The sequence below is a fragment of the Rhinopithecus bieti genome, unplaced genomic scaffold (assembly GCF_001698545.2).
Source record: "Rhinopithecus bieti isolate Rb0 unplaced genomic scaffold, ASM169854v2 scaffold_72405, whole genome shotgun sequence".
In the NCBI taxonomy this organism is placed as follows: domain Eukaryota; kingdom Metazoa; phylum Chordata; class Mammalia; order Primates; family Cercopithecidae; genus Rhinopithecus; species Rhinopithecus bieti.
Genome location: NW_016826897.1, coordinates 132,100 through 156,670, shown reverse-complemented (window position 1 = coordinate 156,670; position 24,571 = coordinate 132,100). Strand labels below are relative to the sequence as shown.

At 37.6% G+C, this 24,571-nt stretch overlaps 1 protein-coding gene across 1 annotated transcript in view; it reads right to left on the bottom strand.

Annotated features, from left to right (window-relative positions):
- Positions 1–3,588: 3,588 nt before the first annotated feature.
- Positions 3,589–24,571, bottom strand: part of FMR1NB (FMR1 neighbor) — a 24,211-nt gene continuing 3,228 nt past the window's right edge. The window contains exons 2-5 of the mRNA XM_017863686.1: positions 23,506–23,646; positions 21,669–21,765; positions 5,240–5,388; positions 3,589–3,750 (exon numbers count right to left, since the gene is read on the bottom strand). Of these exons, the coding sequence (XP_017719175.1) occupies positions 5,253–5,388; positions 21,669–21,765; positions 23,506–23,539 (267 nt within the window). The 5' untranslated portion in view covers positions 23,540–23,646 and the 3' untranslated portion in view covers positions 3,589–3,750; positions 5,240–5,252. The remainder of the gene's footprint in view (positions 3,751–5,239; positions 5,389–21,668; positions 21,766–23,505; positions 23,647–24,571) is intronic.

The following is a 24,571-nucleotide window of genomic DNA, read 5'->3' as shown; positions in this document are numbered from 1 at the left end:
ATGAATAAAATATTCCTTTATTACACTAAAGAGCCACTTATTTTATAGAGCTTCCATTGTCCACAATGCTGATGCTAATAGCCAAGAGAGAGCTTGTCCACATTTTCCAAGTGACTGAACTTTACATGTATCCAGATTCTCTACCGAAGTCTGATTGTCCTAGGGCTGAAGTGAAAGATCTTTGTTTTTGACCACTTGGTGATCCTTGGTTTAAAGTCCCTGTGTCTGTGGAAGTAAGGAGATTGTCTAGCACCTCTGGCTTTAAAGCAGTCACCCTAGTCAAGTTCAGGCTCTTCATCAGAGACACTTCTCATTTAGCTAGTGTCTTTTCATTTGGAATAGATATGGTCATGACTTGAGGGAAATGACTCTGTGACCATTAATGTTTGTACATTAGTTACACACTTATTATCTACCCATCTATGACTTGCAGGGCTTGAACATCCATGTCAGACATGATTTGGTACTGCATTAGGCACTGGTGTTGGAGACAGCATTCTGAACAACCTTATTTCCTTCCCACTCTTGTGAGTCCCTTTGGCATTTAATCTTTAATATTAACAACCTTTGATTGCCTCAATTTTCGTCTCTGGTCCAGCATTTTTTCTGCAGCACTAATTGTTCAACTGTCACTCTAAGCTCACACTCTTTGACCACTTAATGATAATCTTTGTGTACCCTGAAACCTAACTTCTAATCTGTTAAAGAATAGTTGCAGATAATTCTTCTCTATTGCTTTCAAAGTATTACTTCAGACTATACTTATCTTCTTTATAGATTACAAATGTTTTCAGTAAAATTTCAATCTTAGTTCTAAAGTGGGAGTGTCCAATCTTTTGGCTTCCCTGGGCCATACTGGAAGAAGAATGGGACCACACATAAAATACACTAACACAAAGATAGCTGATGAGCCAAAAAAAAAAAAAAAGAAGAAGAAAAAAAAAAAAAAAAAAAAAAAAAAAAAAAAAAAAAAAATTGCAAAATAACTCTTGTAACGTTTTAAGAAAGTTTACAAATTTGTGTTGGGTAGCATTCAAAGCCGTCCTGGGCCACATGCAGCCCATGAGCTGCTGGTTGGACAAGCTTGTTCTAAAGTAATTGTTTTCTTATGTAGTTATTTTATTACTTATTTCTACACAACGAACTTTTTTGCTGCTGTTTTTCATTTCGTTTCTGCTGAATACGGGCCTTAAAATTTAGAGCAGCAATATCAGATTCTTGGGAAATAACTTTCAAAGCAAACACTTGTTTACTAAACTCGTGATCATTTGGTATACATGATTCCTTTCCACAATTTCAGTCTGCCTTGGAAATGCCTATTCGTCACAGCAAAAGCGAAGAACTCCACCAGTCATTTTTGTTTCTAATTCAATTATACACACAGATATTTTATTTATTGAACATCAGACACTGTCCTAGGCACTTTAGACTATGATGGTTAATTTTATGTGTCAACTTGACTGGGCCATGGGGTGACCAGAATTTGGTCAAACATTATTCTGGGTGTGTCAGTGAAGGTGTTTTGGGATATGATTAACACTTAAATTGGTAGACTAAGTAAAGCAGATTGTGCTCCCTCACATGAGTGGGCCTCATCCAATCAGTTGAAGTCCTGAGTAGAACAAAAAGGGTGACCCTCCTTTGAGTAAGAAAGAATTCCCCCTGCCAGAATACCTTCAAACTGAGACACTGGCTCTTCCTGAGTCTCAAGCCCGCCAGCTTTTGAATGGAAACTATACCATTGGCTCTCTTGGTTCTCAGGCCTTTGAACTCAGACTAGAACTAAATCCAGCTATCTTGGATCTCCAGCTTGCTGACTCACCCTGCAGATCTTGGGACTTGTCCACCTACATAACCACATGAGCCAATTTCTTATAATACATTTATTTGTGCATATATGATATATTCATATATATGTGTGTATGTGTGTGTGTATATATATACACATATATATATATAATACACATACTTACCCTACTGATATCTGTACAGCTTGCTCCCTTACTTCCTGAGATTCTCACTCAAATATCATATTCTCAGTAAGGCCTACTCTGGCCACCTTATGTAAAACTACAAACTTCCCTCACACTCCCTAGTACTTTTCCCTGCTTTATTTTTTTCCTCCTTAGCACACGTTATCTAACATACTATGTATTTTACTGATTGATTTTGTTTCTTTTCTGGATACTTCACCAGAATGTAAACTCTATAAGGGCAGATATTTTTATATATTTTTTTTTACTTCTGTCTCCCCAGCACTACAGTACCTTGCACATATTGTTGAATAAATGAATAAAATGACCACAATTATTTTTCATTTGCATCCAAGCGAGTTGCACTAAATGTGCATTTCAGTTGCATTGAAAAATTTAGACTCCTGATTCAAAAGGGTATCTGCAACAGATCTCCTTCTGTCTGGTGTCTATCAAACATCTCAACAGCTTCTTCAGAAGATAATCATACTGCTATCTTGAAAAATCTTGCAATGCACACGTTGTGGATCTTACCTTCAGCAAGCATTTTCAATTGTGTGGCTTTGTGCTTTGTTGGCTCAAATGACACCTCCTACAACAGAGCACATATGGAGATGTGTACATTTCCCAGGCATGGTGCCTTTATGAACCTCCATTTGACAAGAACTCTTTTATTCTCATTATATCTGCCAGCTTTGGATCTATCCAAAGTTTTTGTAATAAGAGCTTTTTCTTTTCTGATCACCAAAAACCAAGACTTCTTCCCTCAAAATTGCAATCTATTCATATCATAACTGAATCCTGAGAAACTTGAGTGTCCTCCCCTTTCAGTTCTTCTCATTCTCCAAGCAACTACTAGTCTGGGCAAGGTGCCCCTGTTAAGTGCTCCCATAGTCTTGATACTCTTTTTATCATAGCCCTGCCATTACTTCTTTACCTGGCTTCCTCTCCAGCTATACCGTGAGCTCCATCAAGGCAGGGCCAAGTCTGTCTTGCTCGTGACTCTATCTCCAAGCACACAGAGTGCATGGCACATAACAGGAACTCAATAAATGTTTGCCAAATGAATGAGTAACAAGCCCAGGTAAACTTGAGTCTCACATATTTCAAAAGAAAAAAGTGAATCATAGGACATAATTTTTAAAAATCAGCGTAATAAATTCATATATATCACAGAACGCAATTATTTAAAAGAAAACACAAGATAACAGTATTTAGCACTAGTGAAATTATGATTTTTTTCCTTTATCCTATATTTTCGTCTTTACCAAATTTCCTATAATAAGTGTATTTTACTTTTATAGTGGGAAAAGTAACACTATAAATTATAAAATAAAAAACTCTACAAATTATCTTCACCTCTTTTCCTCAAAATAAACGAAGTATCATACACTGCAACATATGATCATTGAGGTTTTTCTCTCTGCTTGCTGACAGGTGAATAACAATATGGAACATATGTCTTAGTTAGTACCAACAGAAGTATACCTTGATACAATAACCCAAGCTGCAAAAATCATGTAACCTTTTAGGATCTGAAATGCCACCAGTGTTTTAGGCATGTTTTTAAAGATTCTGTAGGAACCGTTTTTAATAAAAAGAAATTAGATTCTGGTTTGATGCACGAAAACAGAACTCAATTTTATTTCATGTTTGAAAGTAAACATGACAAAAATGAGAACCAATTTTTAACTTTCCAAATTGCTCCACGAGGTTTGGATGGCGGAGACAGTCCCCTCTGCTCTGAATGCTTTGTTGTCTCAAGGGGAAAATAATGCTATGGGAGAAAAGTAAAGTGGGGTTAAACAACTTGAAAAGACTAGTATTCATACATCACACTTTGTCATAAAAGGAAGTCCCTGCAACAAAATTATCAAATTCTTTATAGTGAATATTATGATTAACTTATGTATTTTCAGTTTGCCAGTACATCATCTTCTGTTACTGTGAGGCATACATATAAAATAGATTAGAGCAAATATCATTAGAGAGATAATTTCTGAATAACAAAGTTAACTTCCATGTCTCAGTGAATGGTCCATAGAAACCAAGTTTTGTTAGTCTAGTTATAATGTTATATATGTATATATGTGTGTGTACATGTGTACATATGCACACATGTATTGCATCAAGCTGATACAAGGTAATACATTCATATGAATAATACAAGGCATTATTATAGTAATATATATTTATGTGTTAGCTTAAGTAAATATGTATCAAATATACATATATGATACCTTATATAAAGATTTTCTTTTTTTTCTTCTGAGATAAATTGCTTTTCCTATTCATCAAATCAACCTTCTCATTCTGAAGATTGATGAAATGAAGCCGAGGAAAGTTAAAGGACTTGCTCAAGCATACACTGTAAATAATGGCAGAACTGGGACTAAAGCCAGAGTCTCCTGACATGGAATTCAATGGTCTGTTATTCCATTCCTTTGCCTCTCTGTAACTTAACACCTTAATTTTGGGTAGTGCATTGCAATTTTCAAAACATTTTCACATACATTATATTAAGTTACACAAAAAAATCTAAGATGATGGTATCAAGGAACTGAAAGGTTAATTTCACTGCCTATGGAAACACTACTGGTTAATGACCTGGGTCTCCTTATTCCCAGTCCCTGAGATACAGCTTTGTTTCTCACCAACCATTTTATTCTTACTTGGTCCTTCACAGTTATTTTGGGAGGAGGAGACCCAAGTCAAGGCTAGGGGCCTATAAGCCTGTACAGGTGTAACTTGTACAAAGTAGTCCCTAGTATATGATTCTGGGATCCCTCTCTCAACTTCTTCTAACACTACATCATGCAGGTTTGAAGAACAGGTAGCTGAGACTAACAGGTAAGATCCAGGATTCAATCTCAGCTCTGTCAGACTCCTAAGGCCATGCTCCTTCCACTGGATATGTGATGTAGTCACATATGAGGACTGTGGCCTTCATTATTTACCAAGGGTGTCTATCAGGGAGCCATAGAGTCAGAGTGGGCAGGTTCAACTTCTTTTCTCCCTCTGAAAAGCTGACCTGTGTATATACCATATAATGTGGCACTCAAAACAATTTGGCACATTTCTTATCCATTTTCCTACCATCTCAATATCTCTAGTGATAAATATTTGTTCAGAGGCTGCCCCTCCTGTGATCCAAACATTTGTGTGGTTAAAAAAATGTTTCAGTCAAACCAAGATGATGGTAGAAGTATAAAGCTAACAAGAATCAGAGATTGAGCACTTCAACTTTATATCCTATTGTCAATTACCTTTGGTCTCTTGCTACTCTTCACCATCTCCCTCATCTCCTGTTGCTGCTCTCTGTAACAGGAACGACCTCCTCGTTCGTTTCCTTCTTTGTTTCTTCGAACCCGTTACAACTCTGCTGACCTTCCTTCGTAAATAATTGGCCCATTTGCTGTAACATAAGAAGTTCAAGTGAAACCTTATTTCTCATTAGTGACAGAATAATAATGGGAGGTTATAAGGAAAAAAAATTTTGCCCAGATAACTATACTCTCCCATTTGATATTTTTAACTCACCAGATTTAATAAATCTGATAGAAATTATTCCACTTGACTTGCTCAATATTGATCATCATAACCATCACTATTATTCTCTATACAGTCATTTTGATTATGTGACCTTTTGTAACAGAAATGCTCTCCCACTTCCCTGTGCTGACATCAATGTTACCCACTCTTTAACAGTAAGCTTAGATATTATCTTGTCTAGGAAACCTTCTCTTCCACTCCTAGTTTAGAGGGATTCCTTCCTCCTATGAACTTCAAATCTACATAGTAATGGCTCACATTATATTAGCATTGACAATTTTCAAAGCACTTTCACTTACTCCTGTTGTCATTGGGTATACAATCTCGTACTTCCTTGTATTTGTGTGGACAGTTGGTAAAGGGGCACTTGAGAGGCTACCACATGCCAAGAACTTCACTAAGTGCTTTATATACTTTCTCATTAAATCCTCACAACAACCCTAGAAGGTGGATAGTGTGTTTCCTATTTTGCAAATGATTAAACTGGGGCTTAAAGAGGTAAGATAATTCACCCAAGGTCACAGATAACTAGTAATGGAGATGCTAGAATTTAAAGGTAGGTCTGTTTGACTCTAAAGTACAAGCTTTTTCCATTAGACCACTTTGTATGACAAACTTCCTATGTGCCAAGGCCTGTATATAAGCATGTCATGTGCATGATCTCATTTAATCTTCATAACGACTTGATGAGGCAGGTATTATTTCTATCATTCCCATTTTTCATATGGGGAAACTGAGGCACCAAGAGGGAAAGTAACTTGCCGAGGTCACCAAACTACTCAGTAGTAGAAGCAGGATTCAAATCCAGATCTACCTAAATCTAAAGTACAATCTCTCTCCTACTACACTAACCTGTCTCATTCTCTCCTCAAAGCTTGTAAATTCCTTCAGACTGGAACCTTACCTTATCACTTTTTATATCCCACAGAGGAAATGGAAATGTTTGTTGATTTTTATCAAGAAATGTTTGTTGATTTTTATGCTTATAGGGCTTTTACTTTCTAAAGAACTAAACATAAGCCAAGAAGAAAAAAAATAGTGATGTTCATGGCAGAGTTAAGCAAAGAGAAAAATCCAAAGATAGAAAAAAAGAGAAAAAGATTTGCACACAATATTATGAAGAGGTAATGAGAGATAAATAATCCTGTCCTCAGCTCAAGCTAGGCAGCATACAGAAGAAGATACAAGGACCTTGTAAGTGCTACTTAGCTGTACAGAAAAACAAGGTTCTGAGCATGTGGGTCCCAGAGATACATAAGTGTGCCTTTGAAATTATGACTTTGAAGATAATACTAACTTTTCTACCTTAAAACTGTATTACTGGGTTGACACTGAGCTCCACCAGGTTAGACAAATGTGGAGCAAAGAAATTATTTCCCAATTTATCATAAAAATGTCTCCTGGCATAAATGAAATGGTGAGTGAAGGCAAAAAATATATTTATATGATTTATCTATGGCCTGTTTATGTTGCCATGTTATTACCTGCAGTCTAAAAAAATAATAAGTGAAACAACTACACAGTTCTCAGTCCCTTGGGGCCAGATGTGTTTGAGAATGCAGATTCTTTTGGATTTTAGAAAGGTAATATGACATGATATATTGAATATTACATGACATTCCCATGGGGTCTGGGGTAGCATCTCATAATGAAACACAGTAACATCTCTGCAACAAAATATATGAATATTCACTCTAAGAATTAAATAATGACTAGAAGGAAAACAAGATTTGTCACAAAATGAATAAAACAAAATGTTTAGGTTTGCAGAAATTTTTGAATTTCAGGATTTTAGAGAAGAAACTGAGAACTTATGCTTTTTTCTAATGCTGTGACGTCAATATATCCTATTTTATATAATTAAAATGACTATGTCTTCTTTATCCACAGATTTTATGTTAAATTTGGTCATGTACATTTCGCCTTAATTATCAACATAAAAGCAACACGGCCTTATTATTTCAAAAGCGGCCTAGGTTTCAGAGGACTTGGTTTTTGTTCGGCCTCATCACTAACTGGCTATATGACTAACATTTACTACTGAGATCCAAGGTTAGCTATTCTACCTAACATCCAGTGAAAATGCCCAAGGGAGAGAGTAGGAGTGAAATGATTTTTCAGTCCACTAGAGGTGATTTTCTTCTTTTCATATGAAGTGTTATATATCATGGCCAGCATACTCACACTGAAAAGGTCAATTTCTTGCACACTCACTCACTGATGTATTTGCTCATTTATTAAATAAACATTATTCTAAGTACTGGAGACATAAACATGAATAAGATATGGTACCTGTCCTTGAGGAGCTTAAAATTTAGAAGGGAAAGTAGATATACAAACAATATTACATTGAGATAAGTTCAAGTAGAGGTAATCAGAGATTGGTAGAAGGCAGACAAGAAGAAGCCTGACCCAATGTGTGCAGGAGGTTTGGAGTAAGCTTCCTAGAAGAGATGACATCTAAGATGAGACCTGCAGCCTGAGTAGAGAGAGCCAGATAAAGAAAAGTGGAGGTGGGGAGATGCATAAGAGCATTTCAGTCAGCAGATACACTTTATGAGAATCAGAGTGGCAAGGTGGCATGCTGTTTGTAAACATCAAGTAGAGTGGCATGGCTGGAAATGTTAAGTGAGCTCACCGGAAATTTCTAATGACACAGATCCACATAGTTGTGGGACATTTTTTTTTCTTCTAAAATTCCCAGGAGCCTAGATCTAAGAGCAGAGAAGTGGTATGGATTCAGTTTCAACGAAACAAGGGGACTGGAAACAAGAATGGATTAAAGTACCAGACAATGGGATCCAGGCTGGATTTTAAAAAAAAAAGCAGATGATGTTAGGAAGATGGCAGACCAGGAGAAAAAGGAGAGTTAAAGAGGCTGGAGGCCTCAATGAGTTAAATAACAGGTCCAGCAAAAATAAAGCAGAGAAAAAGCTAGAGGACAAGGAACCTATGGTCAAAGAATAGGATTTTGAACTTTAAGATTTCAGAGATTCAGAGGTTCAATTTTTAGTGAATAACAATGTTCAAGATGTGGGCATGAAACTGGGTGGCCAACGATGAGTAAAGGGGCAATTCCTCAGAATTGAGTACATCAGGGAACTCTGAGGCTAGGGGCTCAAAGAAACAAAAACATACATCACTGAAGAAATTTGTTGGGTGTTTTGGAACCTCAAGAGTTTAACATAACTGATTAGAAAGAAAGAAATGGCCTGAGGACAGAGCAAGACGGCAGAATAGAAGACTCTAACAATTATCCCCATCCTACTCCACCATAGGAACAACAAATTTAACAACTATCTACACAGAAAAAAAAAAAAAAAAAAAAAAGCACCTTCATCTTCATAAGAATCAAAAATCAGGGGAGCACTCAGAGTACTTGCTTTTACCTTCATATAGCTGAAAGAAGTACTGATGAAAGTACGAAAGACAGTCTTGAATTGCCAATGCCACCTCTCCCCTATCCCCCAGCAGTGGCTGCATGGCACAGAAAGAGAATCTGTGCACTTGGGAGAGAAAGAGTGCAGCAATTGTGAGACATTACATTGAACTCAGAGCTGAACTGTCAAAGCAGAAAGCAAAACCAGGCTGAACTCAGCTGATGCCCACTCACAGGGAGACTATTTAAACCAGACCTAGCCAGAGGGGAACCACCCATCCCAGTGGTCAGGATTGAATCTGGCAAGCCTTGCCACTGTGGGCCAAAAGTTCACTGCGGCCCTCAATAATCTTGAAAGGCAGTCTAGGCCACAAGGACTGCAATTCTTAGGTGAGTCCTAGTGCTGAATTGGGCTAAGAATCAGTGGATTTAGGAGGCACACAACCTACTAACACACTAGCCAGGGTGCCTAAGGGAATGCTGGTGCCACCCCTCCCCTAACTCCAGGCTGCAAAACTCACAGCTCCAAAAGAGACTCCTTCCATCTGTTTCAGAAGAGGAGGGGGAAGAGTGAAGATGACTTTGTCTTACATCTTGGATATCAGCTCAGCCACAGTAGGAAAGGGCACCAGTCAGAGTCAAGAGGTCCCCTTTTCAGGCCCTAGCTCACAGATGACAGTTCTAGATATACCCTGAACCAGGAGAGAATCTACTGCCTTAAAGGGAAGGATCCAGTCCTGGCAGGATCTGCTGACTGAAAAGCCCTTGGGCCCTGAATGACAAGCAGTGATACCTAGGTAATATGCTGTGAGCCTTGGGTGAGACTTTGAGACTTGCTGAATGCAGGTATGACTCAGCACATCCTCAGCTGTTGTGGCTACAGGGAGAGACTCCTGCTTGAGAAAAGCAGTGGGAAAAGTAAAGGGAACTTTGTCTTGAACCTTAATTACCAGCTTAGTCACAGGGGAGTAGAGCACCAAGTGGGCTTTTAGGGTACCCAATCCTGGGCCCTGGCTGTTGGATGGCATTTCTGGACCTGCCCTGGGCCAGAGGGGAGCCCACTGCCCTGAAGGGTGGTGAGTTCCAGGCCAGGTAACATTCACAAGCAGAGAGAAGAGCCCTTGGGCTTTAAGAGAACATTGGCAGTACTCCCAGTGGGCCTGCAGTAGTGGTTGCCACAAGGTAGGGCTTTTCCACCTGTAGAAAGGGGAAGAAACAGTGGGAAGAACTGCATCTTGTGGTGAGTGCCAGATCACCTGCAGTACAACAGAATACTAGGTATATTTCTAAGATTTTGAATCTAGTTCTTGGCTCCTGGAAAGTACTGTTGGACATGCCTGGGGCCTGCAAGAACTCACCACCCTGAAGGAAAGGATACAAGGCTGGCTGGCTTTGCCACCTGCTGTTTGTAGACTCCCAGTGCCTTGAGCGAACATAGCCAGGTAGTGATTACAGTGAGCCTTGAACAAGACCTAGTGCTGTGCTGGCTTAAGGTCTGACCTAGTGCTGTCCCAGTAGTGGTGGCCTCAGTGGCGTTTGGGTCACCTCACCCCAAAGCTCCAGGCAGCTCAGCCCAGAGAGAGAGATTCCATTTGATTGGGGAAAAGGAAAGGATGAGAACTAGAGCCTCTGATGGTAATCAGGGAATTATTCTGTTTTTTATCCAAGACCATTAAGGCAAGTACCTCTACAAGTCTGCAAAAGCCACAGTGTCACTGGATTTGGTATGCCTCCTAATGCAAATACAGCTTAGATCACAACACTCAAGTCCCTCAGAACACCTGGAAAGCTGTCCGAAGAAAGATAGGTACACACAAGCCCAGATAGTGAACAGTACAATGAATACCTAACTCTTCAATGCCCAGACACAGACGAACATTCACAAGCATCAAGACCATCCAGGAAAATGTGAAATCACCAAATGAACTAAATAAGGCACCAGAGACTAATCCTGGAGAAACAGAGACATAGTACCTTTCAGACAAAGAATTCAAAATAGCTGTTTTGAGGAAACACAAAGAAATTCAACAGAACCCAGAATAAGGAATGCAGAATTACATCAGATAAACTGAACAAAGAGGTTGAAATAATTAAAAATAATCAGGCAGAAATTCTGGAGTTAAAAATGCAACTGACATACTGAAGAATGCATCAGAGTTTTTTAATAGCAGATTGATCAAGTAGAATAAACAATTAGTGACCCTGAAGATAGGCTATTTTAAAATACATTAAGAGCATTTAAAATGGTCAGAGAGACAAAAGAAAAAAGAATAAAGAAAACAATGAAACATGCCTACAACATCTAGAAAATAGTCTCAAAAGGGCAAATCTAAGAGTTAGTGGCCTTATAAAGGAGGTAGAGAAGGTGATAGAGGTAAAGGTTTGTTCAAAGCAATAATAACACAGGATGTCCCAAATCTAGACAAAGATATCAATATACAAGTACAAGAAGGTTATGGAATACCATGTAGATTTAACCAAAAGAAGATTACCTCAAGGCATTTAATGATCAAACTCCCAAAGGTCAAGGATGAATAATGGATCCTAAAAGCACTAAGAGAAAAGAAACAAATAACACACAAAGGAGCCCCAGTCAGTCTGGCAGCAGAGTTACCAGCAGAAACCTTATGGTCAAGAGAGAGTGGCATGATATATATAAGGTGCTGAAGGAAAAATAAGACATACTACTCTTTCGCCCTAGAATAGTATGTCCAACGAAAATATCCTTCAAACATGAAGAAAAATAAAGACTTTCCCAGACAAACAAAAGCTGGGGGATTTCATCAATACCAGATATGTCCCACAAATGCTAAATTGAATAATTTGACGAGAAAGAAAAGGATGTTAATGACCAATAATAAATCATGTGAAGGCACAAAACTCACCGGTAACAATAAGTATATAGAAAACCACAAAATATTATAACAATGTAACTTTGTTGTATAAACTACTCTTAAGTGGAAAGACTAAAAGACGAACCAATCAAAAATATTAACTGCAACAACTCTTCACAACATAGACTACTATAAAATATAAACAGAAACAACAAAAGTTTACAAGCTGGGGATGAAGCTATGATGTAAAGTTTTATTAGTTTCCTTTTGCTTATTTGTTTATGCAAACAATGTTATGTTGTTATCAGCTTAAAATAATAGGTTATTAGATAGTATTTGCAAGCCTCATGGTAACCTCTGATCAAAAAACATACAATGGATTCACAGAAAATAAAAAGCAAGAAACTAAATCATATCACCAGAGAAAATCACCTTCACTAGAGGAAGACAGGAAGGAAGGAAAGTAGAAGGAGAAGACCACAAGGCCACCAGAAAACAAATAACAAAATGGCAGAAGTAAGTCATTACTTACCAATAATAACACTGAATATAAATGGACTACACTCTCCCATCAAAAGACATGGAGTGGCTGAATAGATATAAAGACTGAATAGATATAAATCATCAGTTGCCTACAAGAAACACCCTTCACCTAAAAAGACACATATGGATTGAAAATAAAGGAATGAAAAAAATACATTCCATACCAATGGAAACCAAGACAGAGCGGGAGTAGCTATACTTACATCAGAAAAAAATATATTTCAAAACAAAACTATATGAAGAAACACAGTTCACCCATAAAGACACATATAGACTGAAAATAAAGGAATGAAAAAAGACATTCCATACCAATGGAATCATCAGTTGCCTACAAGAAACACACTTCACCTAAAAAGACACATATAGATTGAAAATAAAAGAACGAAAAAAAGACATTCCATACCAATAGGAACCAAGACAGAGCAGGAGTAGCTATACTTACATCAGAAAAAATACATTTCAAAACAAAACTATATGAAGAGACAAAGACAGTCACCACATAATGATAGAGGTCAATTCAGCAATGGAATATAGCAATTGTAAATATATGTGCACCCAACACTGGAGCACCCAGATACATAAAGCAAATAGTATTAGAGCTAAAGATAGAGATAGACCCCAGTACAATAATAGCTAGTGACTTCAATACCCTACTGTCAGCACTGGACAGATCTTCCAGACAGAAAATGAACAAAGTAACATCAGACTTAATCCGCACTGTACACCAAATAGACCTAACAGATATTTAGAGAAAACTTCATACAATGGCTACAGAATACACCTTCTTTCCCCAGCACATGAATTATCCTCAAGGATAGACTGTGTGTTAGGTCACAAAGCAAGCCTTAAAACATTGAAAAAATTAAAACAATAACAAGCATCTTCTCTCACCACAATGGAATAAAACTAGAAATCAATAACAAGAGGAAATTTGGAAACTATACAAACACATGGAAATTAAACAATATGTTCCTGAATAGCCAATGAGTCAATGAAGTGATTAAGAAGGAAATTAAAACACCTTGAAACAACTGATAATGGACACATGATATACCAAAACCTGGGATACAACAGAAGCAGCACTCAGAGGGAAGATTATAGCTATAAGTACCTATATTAAAAGAGGAAAACTTCATATAAACAGCCTAATGATACATCTTAAATAACCAGAAAAGCAAAATCAAACCAAACCCACCATTAGGAGAACAAAATAATAAAGATGAGAGCAGAAATAAATAAATTTGAAATGAAGAAAACAATACAAAAGATTAATGAAACAAAAAGTTGTTTTTAAGAAAGATGAATAAAACTCACAAACCTTTTGCCAGACTAAGCAAACAAGAGAGAATACCCAAATAAGTAAAATCAGAGATAAAAAAGAAGGCATTGTAACTGATACCATAGAAATACAAAGGTCAATAGTGGCTACTCTGAGCAACTATATGCCAACAAATTGGAAAATCTAGAAGAAATGGAAAAATGTCTAGACACATACAACCTAACAAAATTGAACCACGAAGAAATCCAAAACCTGAGCAGACAAATAACAAGTAATGAGAGCAAAGCTATAATAAAACTCTCCCAGTAAAGAAAAGCCCAGGACCCACGGGCTGGACACGTTGGCTTCTGTGTGTAATCCCAGCACTTTAGGAGGCCAAGGCAGGTGGATTCCTTGAGCTTAGGAGTTTGAGACCAGCCTGGGCAACATGGTGAAACTCTGTCTCTACCGAATATACAAAAATTAGTTGGGTGTGGTAGCACACGCCTGTGGTCCTGGGTACTCAGGAGACTGAGGTAGGAGGATTGCTGGAGCCCAGGAAGTCGAGGCTGCAGTGAGCCATGATTGTGCCACTGCACTCCAGCCTGGATTACAGAGTGAGAACTTGTCTTAAAAAAAAAAAAAAATTCCCAAATTTACTTCCATAGAAGCCATCTACATGCTAACTTTTACCTGTACCTCTTTTACGGACAATGATTTTCTACCTTAGATACTTGTATATGTCCCTTATCGGATAGACTGTGTTCCCTGGGAGCACAGAGCATAATCTGATTTGCTTCTTTGTCCTTCACAGCACCTAACACAAGGCCTGGAACACAGATATTATTGAAAGCATTAGAAGTTCTTGAATGTTATAATGAAATGAAATAGAGATATTTCAGGAAGATGAGTCTGGCAAGACATTGCAGGATGGATTAGAGGGGGAGTAGCTTAGGAGTCCAGGTGTATGTCCAAACTGGTTTGGCAGGTATCCTTAATTCCTCCTCACCTAAGGCCAATGCCATACATTCCTATTTAAGTACCAAGAAACTTCTCTGGAACCCACCTCCTAGCCATCCTCCAAGCCCCACTTGCAGCCCCATCTCAGATAGTGTCTCTCTTCTAAGAATCTCTTGGATTAGATATATAATTATGACCTCTCAGCTCTGAAACCTGCCTTTGCTCTTTAGATGCTACCCTTAGTCCCCTTTTGCCCCTCTCCTGAAGCCACTTGCCTAGAACGGTTTTAAAAAGCACTCAAGGCTGGGACTAAATTACAACAATAAAATGGGAGAAGGGGCAAATTCCAGACTCATTCCAAAGAAGAACAAAACAACAACAACAAAAAAATTACAAGAAGAGTAAGTGAAAAGATTATATATTGAGGATAAATGAGAAGAAATAGTCACCAATGACTCTAAGGTTCTAGCTTGGGAAACTAAAGAAAACACTGACAGGAATGGAGAAGTGTCAAGGGGAGATGCTTTAGGAGAAAAAGAAAATGAGTTCACTTTTCACATGTTGCATTTGAGGTGCTGATAAAACATCTAATTCACGAGCGTGACTGGAAATATGGAACAGACAGACGTGAGGATTTTAGGATTTGGATTTAAGAGTAATTTACCCAGAGACTCTTGGAATACTATGATCAGAAAATACCATAGAAATTATCTAACTCAAGTCTCTACTATAATTTTGTTAGAAAATCAATACTCAAAGAATTTAAACACATCCATGAAACATGGCAAAAGCAGAATTGGAACACAGATCTTTTAAAATCTATATATTTTAACACTTAACTCCTANATGGAACAGACAGACGTGAGGATTTTAGGATTTGGATTTAAGAGTAATTTACCCAGAGACTCTTGGAATACTATGATCAGAAAATACCATAGAAATTATCTAACTCAAGTCTCTACTATAATTTTGTTAGAAAATCAATACTCAAAGAATTTAAACACATCCATGAAACATGGCAAAAGCAGAATTGGAACACAGATCTTTTAAAATCTATATATTTTTAACATTTAACTCCTATATATTTCTAACATTCTCTGATAAATGAGAGTAAGGCTTTGGGAAACAACCACATTTGGGAGAACAAAGAAAAGCAGACTGAGATGGATCAAAATTTTAAGAGAAACAATGAAATCCAAGAGGGGAAAATTTCAAGAAGGGAGCAGTCAACAGTGTACTATTTGACAAAAACATCTAATTGAATGGGAATTGAGAAAAGGTCACTTCATTCTGCAATGAAGTTATTAGTTACTTGGCAACAGAATGTTCTTTTTAATAGTACCTACTATGCCAGAGTTCTCTAAAATGCTGTCCTTGGAGTCCTTGCAATGGGAACACCTCAGACATATGATCCGCATATAATGAGGTTCTCTTATTATTTCAGTAATTAAATTACTCTGAACAGCATGCAAGAAGAACCAGCTTTATGCGAATTTCAAACCTATAGTGACTCATGTTAGAACAGAGTTCCAGTTTGCTCACATTCTCATCTGACATATTTTATCAAAGTTCTTAGAGGCTAGTCATACTTTTCAAAATTTATAGATTTTATTTCCTTCCTCTGAATCCAGATGTATATAATCCTAGGAACTTCAAACTTTCCAGTAGTTCACTAATTACTGCATAAAGTTTTTCAAAATAATATTACTAATTATATTGTACAGTATAATGAGACATGCAAACATGGGAAATTGAAAATGTAAATGCCTATTTTTTAAATTCAATGGGTGATGATTTTAAGGCAGTTTTTGACACATTTATTCCCAGTTCTTTACCTCTCATTGTAAGAAAATAAGTGGCACTAAGACTATTGGCATAATGAAAACCAAATTATAACACAGGGAATCATGCAGCAGGATTTGTCTAAATGTAGAAATTTTCAGTAACAGCCATCTGGCAAGTAGCAACATTGAAAGTGTATGGGGGATGTGCTTTTCACATCATCTGTGTATCAGATGATATGCAATCTTTAAAAAAAATAGACATTTTATTAGTTGAAAGAAAATACAGTTTTGTCATTTTCAGACTAAGTTCTGAATTCTGTATTAATTCAAAGTTACAAATTCAATCTGATAGGAAGAAAAAGAACGTGAAAATGCACTTCATCTGAATGTAACAGGCATGGTATTATAATGTTTAAATTTTCCACCTTACCAAAGCTACAGACACACTCAAGTATCATATCATTACATAATCCACAGATGTTTAAATGGCATATACACACAGATTTAAACTTCATCTAAAAGCAGATAAAGATTAGAAACTGCACTTGAGACTACTGTCACTGACTACAGTAATAGCTGTTATAAGAACAATTCAGCCACCTCCCTTTTTCTCCTCCCCTTAGAATCCCTCTTCCCTGCTTCCTTTTGTTGCTATCCACTTGATCTTTTCCTTCCTTCTCCTCTAAGCAAAGGCTTAAGCCTACTAGTGGCACTTATACCTAATGAAGTTTCTGATCCCTATTAATTAGGATAAAAATAGATCTTACATAACCTTGAGGACGCAATAAATTTCAAAACACATCTTATATGTTAGTTTAATATAGTTATTAGTAAATTCTTAGAAAGTTTTTCACTAAGGCTCTCTGCTTCCTTTTGTATGTGCACCCAGTTCAAGCCGGCTTGAGTCCTCTGTATACCAGGTTCATATCACACTAGAACTCAAGTCAACTAGAAGTAAACTAGAGATTCATTTATAGATTATTCCAGTGGAAAAATTAAGCCGTATCTGCTCAGAAATGAAATCAGTTAAGGTGTCTATAGGGAGAAGACCACCATCTGAATGTAATTAATTCTGTGAAAAGGACCCCCTCCATCTACTCCAAATCTGTCCCCCTTCAAAATCGACCTCAAACGGGACCTCTACCATGAAGCCTGACCTGCCCTCTCCCACTTAACCTGTTCTCCACTGCTTCAAAACTTTTGTAAGTTATTGCTACCATCCATTTTAGTCCTTAATTATTTTCATCTTATATTGTAATTTAAATGTGTCATACTTGGGATTTGTTTTAAGGTGGATTTAAGCTCCTTAAAATTAGGGCCTATGTCTTAAAAATTCTGTATCCTCCATTATACCTGGCACACGCAAACATTGAATGAATATGGTCAATAGTGGAAAAAATGACTTAGGTGCCAGAAACTGAAGTACATATGGCTCTGGTGCGTAATTACCCTTTTCACCTACACTGCTTTTACTTCTCCCACCAACTCAAATTGCTTCACATTTTTGTTTTTTTTGTTTTTGTTTTTGTTTTTGTTTTTTTTGAGATGGAGTCTCACTCTGTCGCCCAGGCTGGAGTGCAAGTGGCGTGATCTTGGCTCACTGTAACCTCCGCCTCCCGGGTTCAAGCGATTCTCCTGCCTCAGCCTCCTGAGTAGCTGGGATTACAGGTGTGTGTCACCACGCCTGGCTAATTTTTATATTTTTAGTAGAGACGGGGCTTCACCATGTTGTTCAGGCTGGTCTTGAACTCCTGACCTCGTGATCTGCCTGCCTCGGTCTCCCAAAGTGCTTCTCATTTTTTAAGCTCTCCAACTTTTGCCAGTTGTTGGCTCCTTAGGTTATCCTTAAAAAAAGGCACTGTCCAAATTGCAGAGGTTAGGGAATACCAAAATATTGTTTGTTTTGGCTTGCAACTGAAGGNTATAGTTATTAGTAAATTCTTAGAAAGTTTTCACTAAGGCTCTCTGCTTCCTTTTGTATGTGCACCCAGTTCAAGCCGGCTTGAGTCCTCTGTATACCAGGTTCATATCACACTAGAACTCAAGTCAACTAGAAGTAAACTAGAGATTCATTTATAGATTATTCCAGTGGAAAATTAAGCCGTATCTGCTCAGAAATGAAATCAGTTAAGGTGTCTATAGGGAGAAGACCACCATCTGAATGTAATTAATTCTGTGAAAAGGACCCCTCCATCTACTCCAAATCTGTCCCCTTCAAAATCGACCTCAAACGGGACCTCTACCATGAAGCCTGACCTGCCCTCTCCCACTTAACCTGTTCTCCACTGCTTCAAAACTTTTGTAAGTTATTGCTACCATCCATTTTAGTCCTTAATTATTTTCATCTTATATTGTAATTTAAATGTGTCATACTTGGGATTTGTTTTAAGGTGGATTTAAGCTCCTTAAAATTAGGGCCTATGTCTTAAAATTCTGTATCCTCCATTATACCTGGCACACGCAAACATTGAATGAATATGGTCAATAGTGGAAAAAATGACTTAGGTGCCAGAAACTGAAGTACATATGGCTCTGGTGCGTAATTACCCTTTTCACCTACACTGCTTTTACTTCTCCCACCAACTCAAATTGCTTCACATTTTGTTTTTTTTGTTTTGTTTTGTTTTGTTTTTTTTGAGATGGAGTCTCACTCTGTCGCCCAGGCTGGAGTGCAAGTGGCGTGATCTTGGCTCACTGTAACCTCCGCCTCCCGGGTTCAAGCGATTCTCCTGCCTCAGCCTCCTGAGTAGCTGGGATTACAGGTGTGTGTCACCACGCCTGGCTAATTTTATATTTTAGTAGAGACGGGGCTTCACCATGTTGTTCAGGCTGGTCTTGAACTCCTGACCTCGTGATCTGCCTGCCTCGGTCTCCCAAAGTGCTTCTCATTTTTTAAGCTCTCCAACTTTTGCCAGTTGTTGGCTCCTTAGGTTATCCTTAAAAAAAGGCACTGTCCAAATTGCAGAGGTTAGGGAATACCAAAATATTGTTTGTTTTGGCTTGCAACTGAAGGACAAGAGAAGAGCTACGACAGTTCTTTCTTAAAGGAATGCTCAGTTATTTAATGTTTAGACAGGATTTAGCAGGAGGAGGAGCTTAAGGGTATCTTCCAATGATGAAAGAACAAGAAAAGGTCTTCCAAAAGAGGCCCAAATCACATTACTGCAGATAGTCATAATAGCTTTTGGTACCTCTGATTTAGACAAACAACTGTGTTTGGCTTCTTCTTTTCCTTTTTAAGCCACCACATATTGACTTTACTGCTGTGTCTATTTCTCTTTTATGGGTTATTTATTTTACCTACTCTAATATTTTATCTATCTCTTTATTCTTTGAAATGGAGAACAGAAAGTGAGTTAAGGAAATCATTCTAAGGAGATATCTTGCCCTGCAAAAGCAGACTTTGGCCTGCACTTGGCTCCTTGTTTGATATCAGGGATGGGATTTCCCCATTCTTACACAATTATTCCCCTTGCCTCTAAAATTAGCCTACCATAATAGGCTTAAAGTGCCCATCCACTCTCAATCATCGTTCCTGGAAATTCAGCTAAGCAGCAAGATGAATCTGCTACCTGCTCCAAGGGTCATGATAGTCAGCTCAAGATGGAAGAAAGAGCATACTAATCTTGCACAAAATAGTAAAATAAATAAATAAAACATAGTAAACCAAAACGTATAGTATCCAATATATACACTTACTCACATTGTTCAAGTTTCTCAAGCAGTCTGTATTATGCAGAAAGAAGGAAATATATTAGCATCCAGAGAATAATCCTTTGGATTTCACTTTAGAGAAAAAAAAATCCAGGGAACCTGAACACCCCCATAAAATTCCTTTGCAGAGGCATAACACAGCGACCATAATGAAGTTATCATACCAAACTTATTATCCTAGAAACTCTCTAAATTTCATGGTATATTCCTAGCCACCAATTTCTAGCAAATATTACTTTATTATTTATTCATGGGGTTTTTTTTTTTTTAAGGGGGTTTTTTTTTTTTAAATAAAATTCAACCTTTGAAGAGAAGAAGGAAGGGTCAAAATTCCACTCCTACTGCCAATCACCTTGATGATCTTTATCCAAAGTTAAGGTAATGTATACAGTCGAATTCTTCTTGCAAAATCTAAACCATATTCTGGTAACTCAACTACTACTTCCCCATTAATTTCAATAAAAACATCAAAGATGCTTAACCTTTATCAGAGAATTTAAGGAGGTACTTATTCTCAGGGTAGTGACAATGCTGACCTTGCACTGCACAAACCCTAGCGTGAGTGCTTCCCTTAACTTTGTGCTCTAGGTGCCTCACTCACCTCACTCTAGTCCTGACTGTGCTCTATATCTCTATACCCACTCTGTCCCCATAGGTGGGGAGCTATATATATATTAATATTAATATATATGTATTCTTTAAAAAAAGCTGGGAAGCATCATGCTGGTAGTCCATTGGCATTTTGTATAAGATGCTACGAAGAAATCTGTTTACCAATTGGCTTGAAGACAGATCAAGGCTTTATGACCCAACGGTAGATGATCATTAAAGAGCAATGGCAGATGACTCAATGGAAGCTAACACTTCCAGGAACTGTTCTGATTTACAGTTAATAGCCACCCCCACTGCACACACACCAAGCTTGCTACTTTATTTTTCTTTCGAACTGTGGATTTGTTTGATGAGGGAATGTACAGATACTATGCAAGAAGAAAATCTATGGAAAAATAAAATAACACACATTTTATTTTTGAGATGGATTTTCACTCTTGTTGCTGAGACTGGAGTGCAGTGGTGTGTTCTTGGCTCACTACAACCTCTGCCTCCCAGGTTCAAGCAATTACCCTGCCTAAGCCTCCCAAGTAGCTGGGATTACAGGTGTGCGCGACCATGCTTGGCTAATTTTGTATTTTTTAAACAGAGATGGGGTTTCACCATGTTGGCCAGGCTGGTCTCGAACTCCTGACATCAAGTGATCCACCCACCTCAGCCTCCCAGGTTCAAGCAATTCTCCTGCCTAAGTCTCCCAAGTAGCTGGGATTACAGGCATGTGCCACTATGCCCAGCTAATTTTCTATTTTTTTAAATAGAGATGGGGTTTCGCCATGTTGGTTAGGCTGGTCTTGAACTCCTGACCTCAAGTGATCCACCCGCCTCGGCCTCCCAAAGTGCTGGGATTACAGGAATGAGCCACCACGCCTGGCTGATAATATGCATTTTAAAAACATATTATGGCAACTCTAGTTTTAGGTTTTTCCCAAGTTACCATATTTTCAACATAAAGAACCCAAACATAATCCCTATATTTCTGAAGTATATTAATAAATATGTCTATACACAAATACTCATGTATACTTAGCAACCAGCAAATAAAAGTTTATGTTTGCCTACCTCCTCCAGAAAAGACAGCAGCAATAAATAGGCAGATATCCCAGGATGATCAGGCTGATGGCACCAAGCCCAAACATTCGCATCATCTGTTTAGGCTCTGTTGGTTTAATTATATCCTGTTACTTTCATGACTTAAGCAAGAGAAGTAAATCCAAGTTCTTTCATAAAGTCTTTATAAAGAAACTATCAGTTAATAAAGTGAAATGAGGAGGTATTCTTATGTGACAGGTAAATATCCTTGCTACTTTATAAAGAACAGGAGTTCATGAAACGTTCTTGAAACACACTGAAGGCTACACTTTCAATATGATACATTGATTATTATGATGCATACAATATATTTCTTCCTCTGACCCTAAATAGGTTTTTTCTCTTGATCATATGTTGTACATCCTAGAGCACTTGGGGAGCATATTAATCTATGAACCATTAACTTGGTAAATAAGTAGCTTCTTAAACTATGGTCACACCACCCTGAATATGCCCCATCTCATCTGATCTTGTGAGCTAAGCAGGGTCTAGCCTGGTTAGTACTTGGATGGGAGACTGTCTGGGAATAACCAGGTGCTGCAGGTTTACTTCCAAATTACAAAATATTAAATTAAACAAGGAATCAAGAATGCGCAGGTGAAATAAGCATATTTTAGTCTTATATTCATTGGAAAATGCATTCTAATGTGATTGGGGAATTGTAAGTCATGGTTATATTTTTTCCTCTGCAAGAACCAAATGTTGCTTCATACATAATATAAAGACTGAAATGATAAATGAATTACAAATAATATGTGACAGTGTTAAAATTGTAATATTATATTCATGATCAGCTTTTAGTTTCCAGTATTAACACTACATGTTCAACAAAAAGCCATAAATTGAATAGGGACTATATTAACTTAAGATATTATTTCGCATGCATTCTTTTGTAGTATTTGTTAGTGTTTCATGATATCAAATCCACGCATCATGAGAGCAACTGGAAATACATCCCCACATCCAAATGAAGGTAACAAAAACAGATGGTGTAGTTCTCAAAACTTTGTAAAGAAAAAAATATTCAGAAGAACCTAATTCACAAACTATAGAATGAGACTAGGTGTGGTGGCTCATACCTATAAATTCCAGCACTTTGGGAGGTCAAGGCGGGAGAACTGCTGGAGCCCAAGAGTTTGAGACCAGCCTAGGAAGCCTAGGGAGATCCTGTCTCTACAAAAAACTTAAAAATTAGTCGGGCATGCTGGCGCACGCCTGCAGTCCCAACTACTCAGGAAGCTGAGGCAGGTGGATCACTTGAGCCCTGGATGTTGAGGCTGCAGTCAGCTGTGACCACGTCACCACTGCACTCCAGCCTGGGTGACAGAGTGAGACGCTATCTCAAAAAATACCCAATAAAGAAAAACTAATAAGCAGACCTTAAAAGAAACATTTGAGTCTACTGCTACATACTGAGATGTTGAAGACAAGACAAATGGGAAGAATTCTACCTAGAAGGAAAAGCTGGGCAAGGAAAAGTAAGCTAAGGCATGCCCAACCGGTATCTTCTCTCAGCCACTGAGGGTTCCATACAGCCTGGAAACTTTAGGACAACACACAGAGAGTGACAAAAGCAAAAGAAAATGTGAGACTAATTTTTGAATTACCAAAGTCACCATGTAAAGGCTAAGCAGAAATTGCTCCTGACTAGAGTCGTGACCACCTCAGGACTTTCTAAGGAGCATTGCTCTAGAATTGGGAGTCCCATTTAAGTATTAAGCTGGGAAATCCAAATGTGAACTTATGCCATTGTGATCTGCTTATTTAATATTAAAAGATAGAAATAAATGAAAGAGGAAGAACTTACCATCTCTTACTGGAGCAAAACATTTGAAGCGCATGTTCCCCAATGATGAAAAACAGCATTTGCCGCTCAAACATTCATTCTCATTAAGATCTCTCAGCTCATTACAAGGCTTTACCACCTGATTTTCGCTCAGAATGCAAGCTTTTAGAAACAGAAATTTAAGAAACAGAATTCAGCATGGTTAATTAGCACTTTCCCTAATTAAATAATTACTGCAAGACAAAGAAGAAAAGCAAGCATTGAATGGCATATGCAGCTCGTGGTGGGTGCTAAAAGAAAATAAGACCAGCTAAAAGTTACCACTAGGTTATTTAATATCACATTTTCAAATCTAGGTGAACTGCAGAAAATTACAAGTTGTTAAAAAATCATTGGTAAGATAGTTTAAAAGGACAGTAAATCATGAGTGCTGGTGATGCAAATATAACACAGAAGGAACTAAATAACAACAGGTCAAATGCTTTTAAAATTAACCCCTTGTTAAAACGATCCCACCTATATCCTCTGACTTAACGTTACCAAGCTACAGAAACTCACTGAATGCATCAACGAGAATGAATGTAAGTAAAACTTACATAGATCGTTGCTAGTGACTAAAGTGATACACTGGTATTGACCTACTTTGTGTGAACACTTACCATATTGGCACTACAATATATTTTAAGATTCTTTGTTTCACCCTTAAATTATGACTCTATAATTTTAAACAGGCAATGATTTATGGCATTAACACCAAGATTCACATGCAACTGCAATAAATTCATACATACCTGAATCTAAAAGACTTGCAAGCTCAAATAGTTTATTTTCTATAATATCCTGCTTTATAAAATAAACAAATACAAACTAAAAAGCACGATATCAGATTTTCATTCAAAAAGAAAAACCTCCACAGTATGTCTATGTGTTAAGGCCAGAATAGATTCGGTTCAATCTCTTATACTATCAACGATTACAAACTTAAAAGTAGTAACTGATATTTTATAATCACTAAAGCACTTCAACATCAGCAAAGAACAATATAATTGTTTTATGCAAATTTTAATCTCAGCATACTTTACTACAT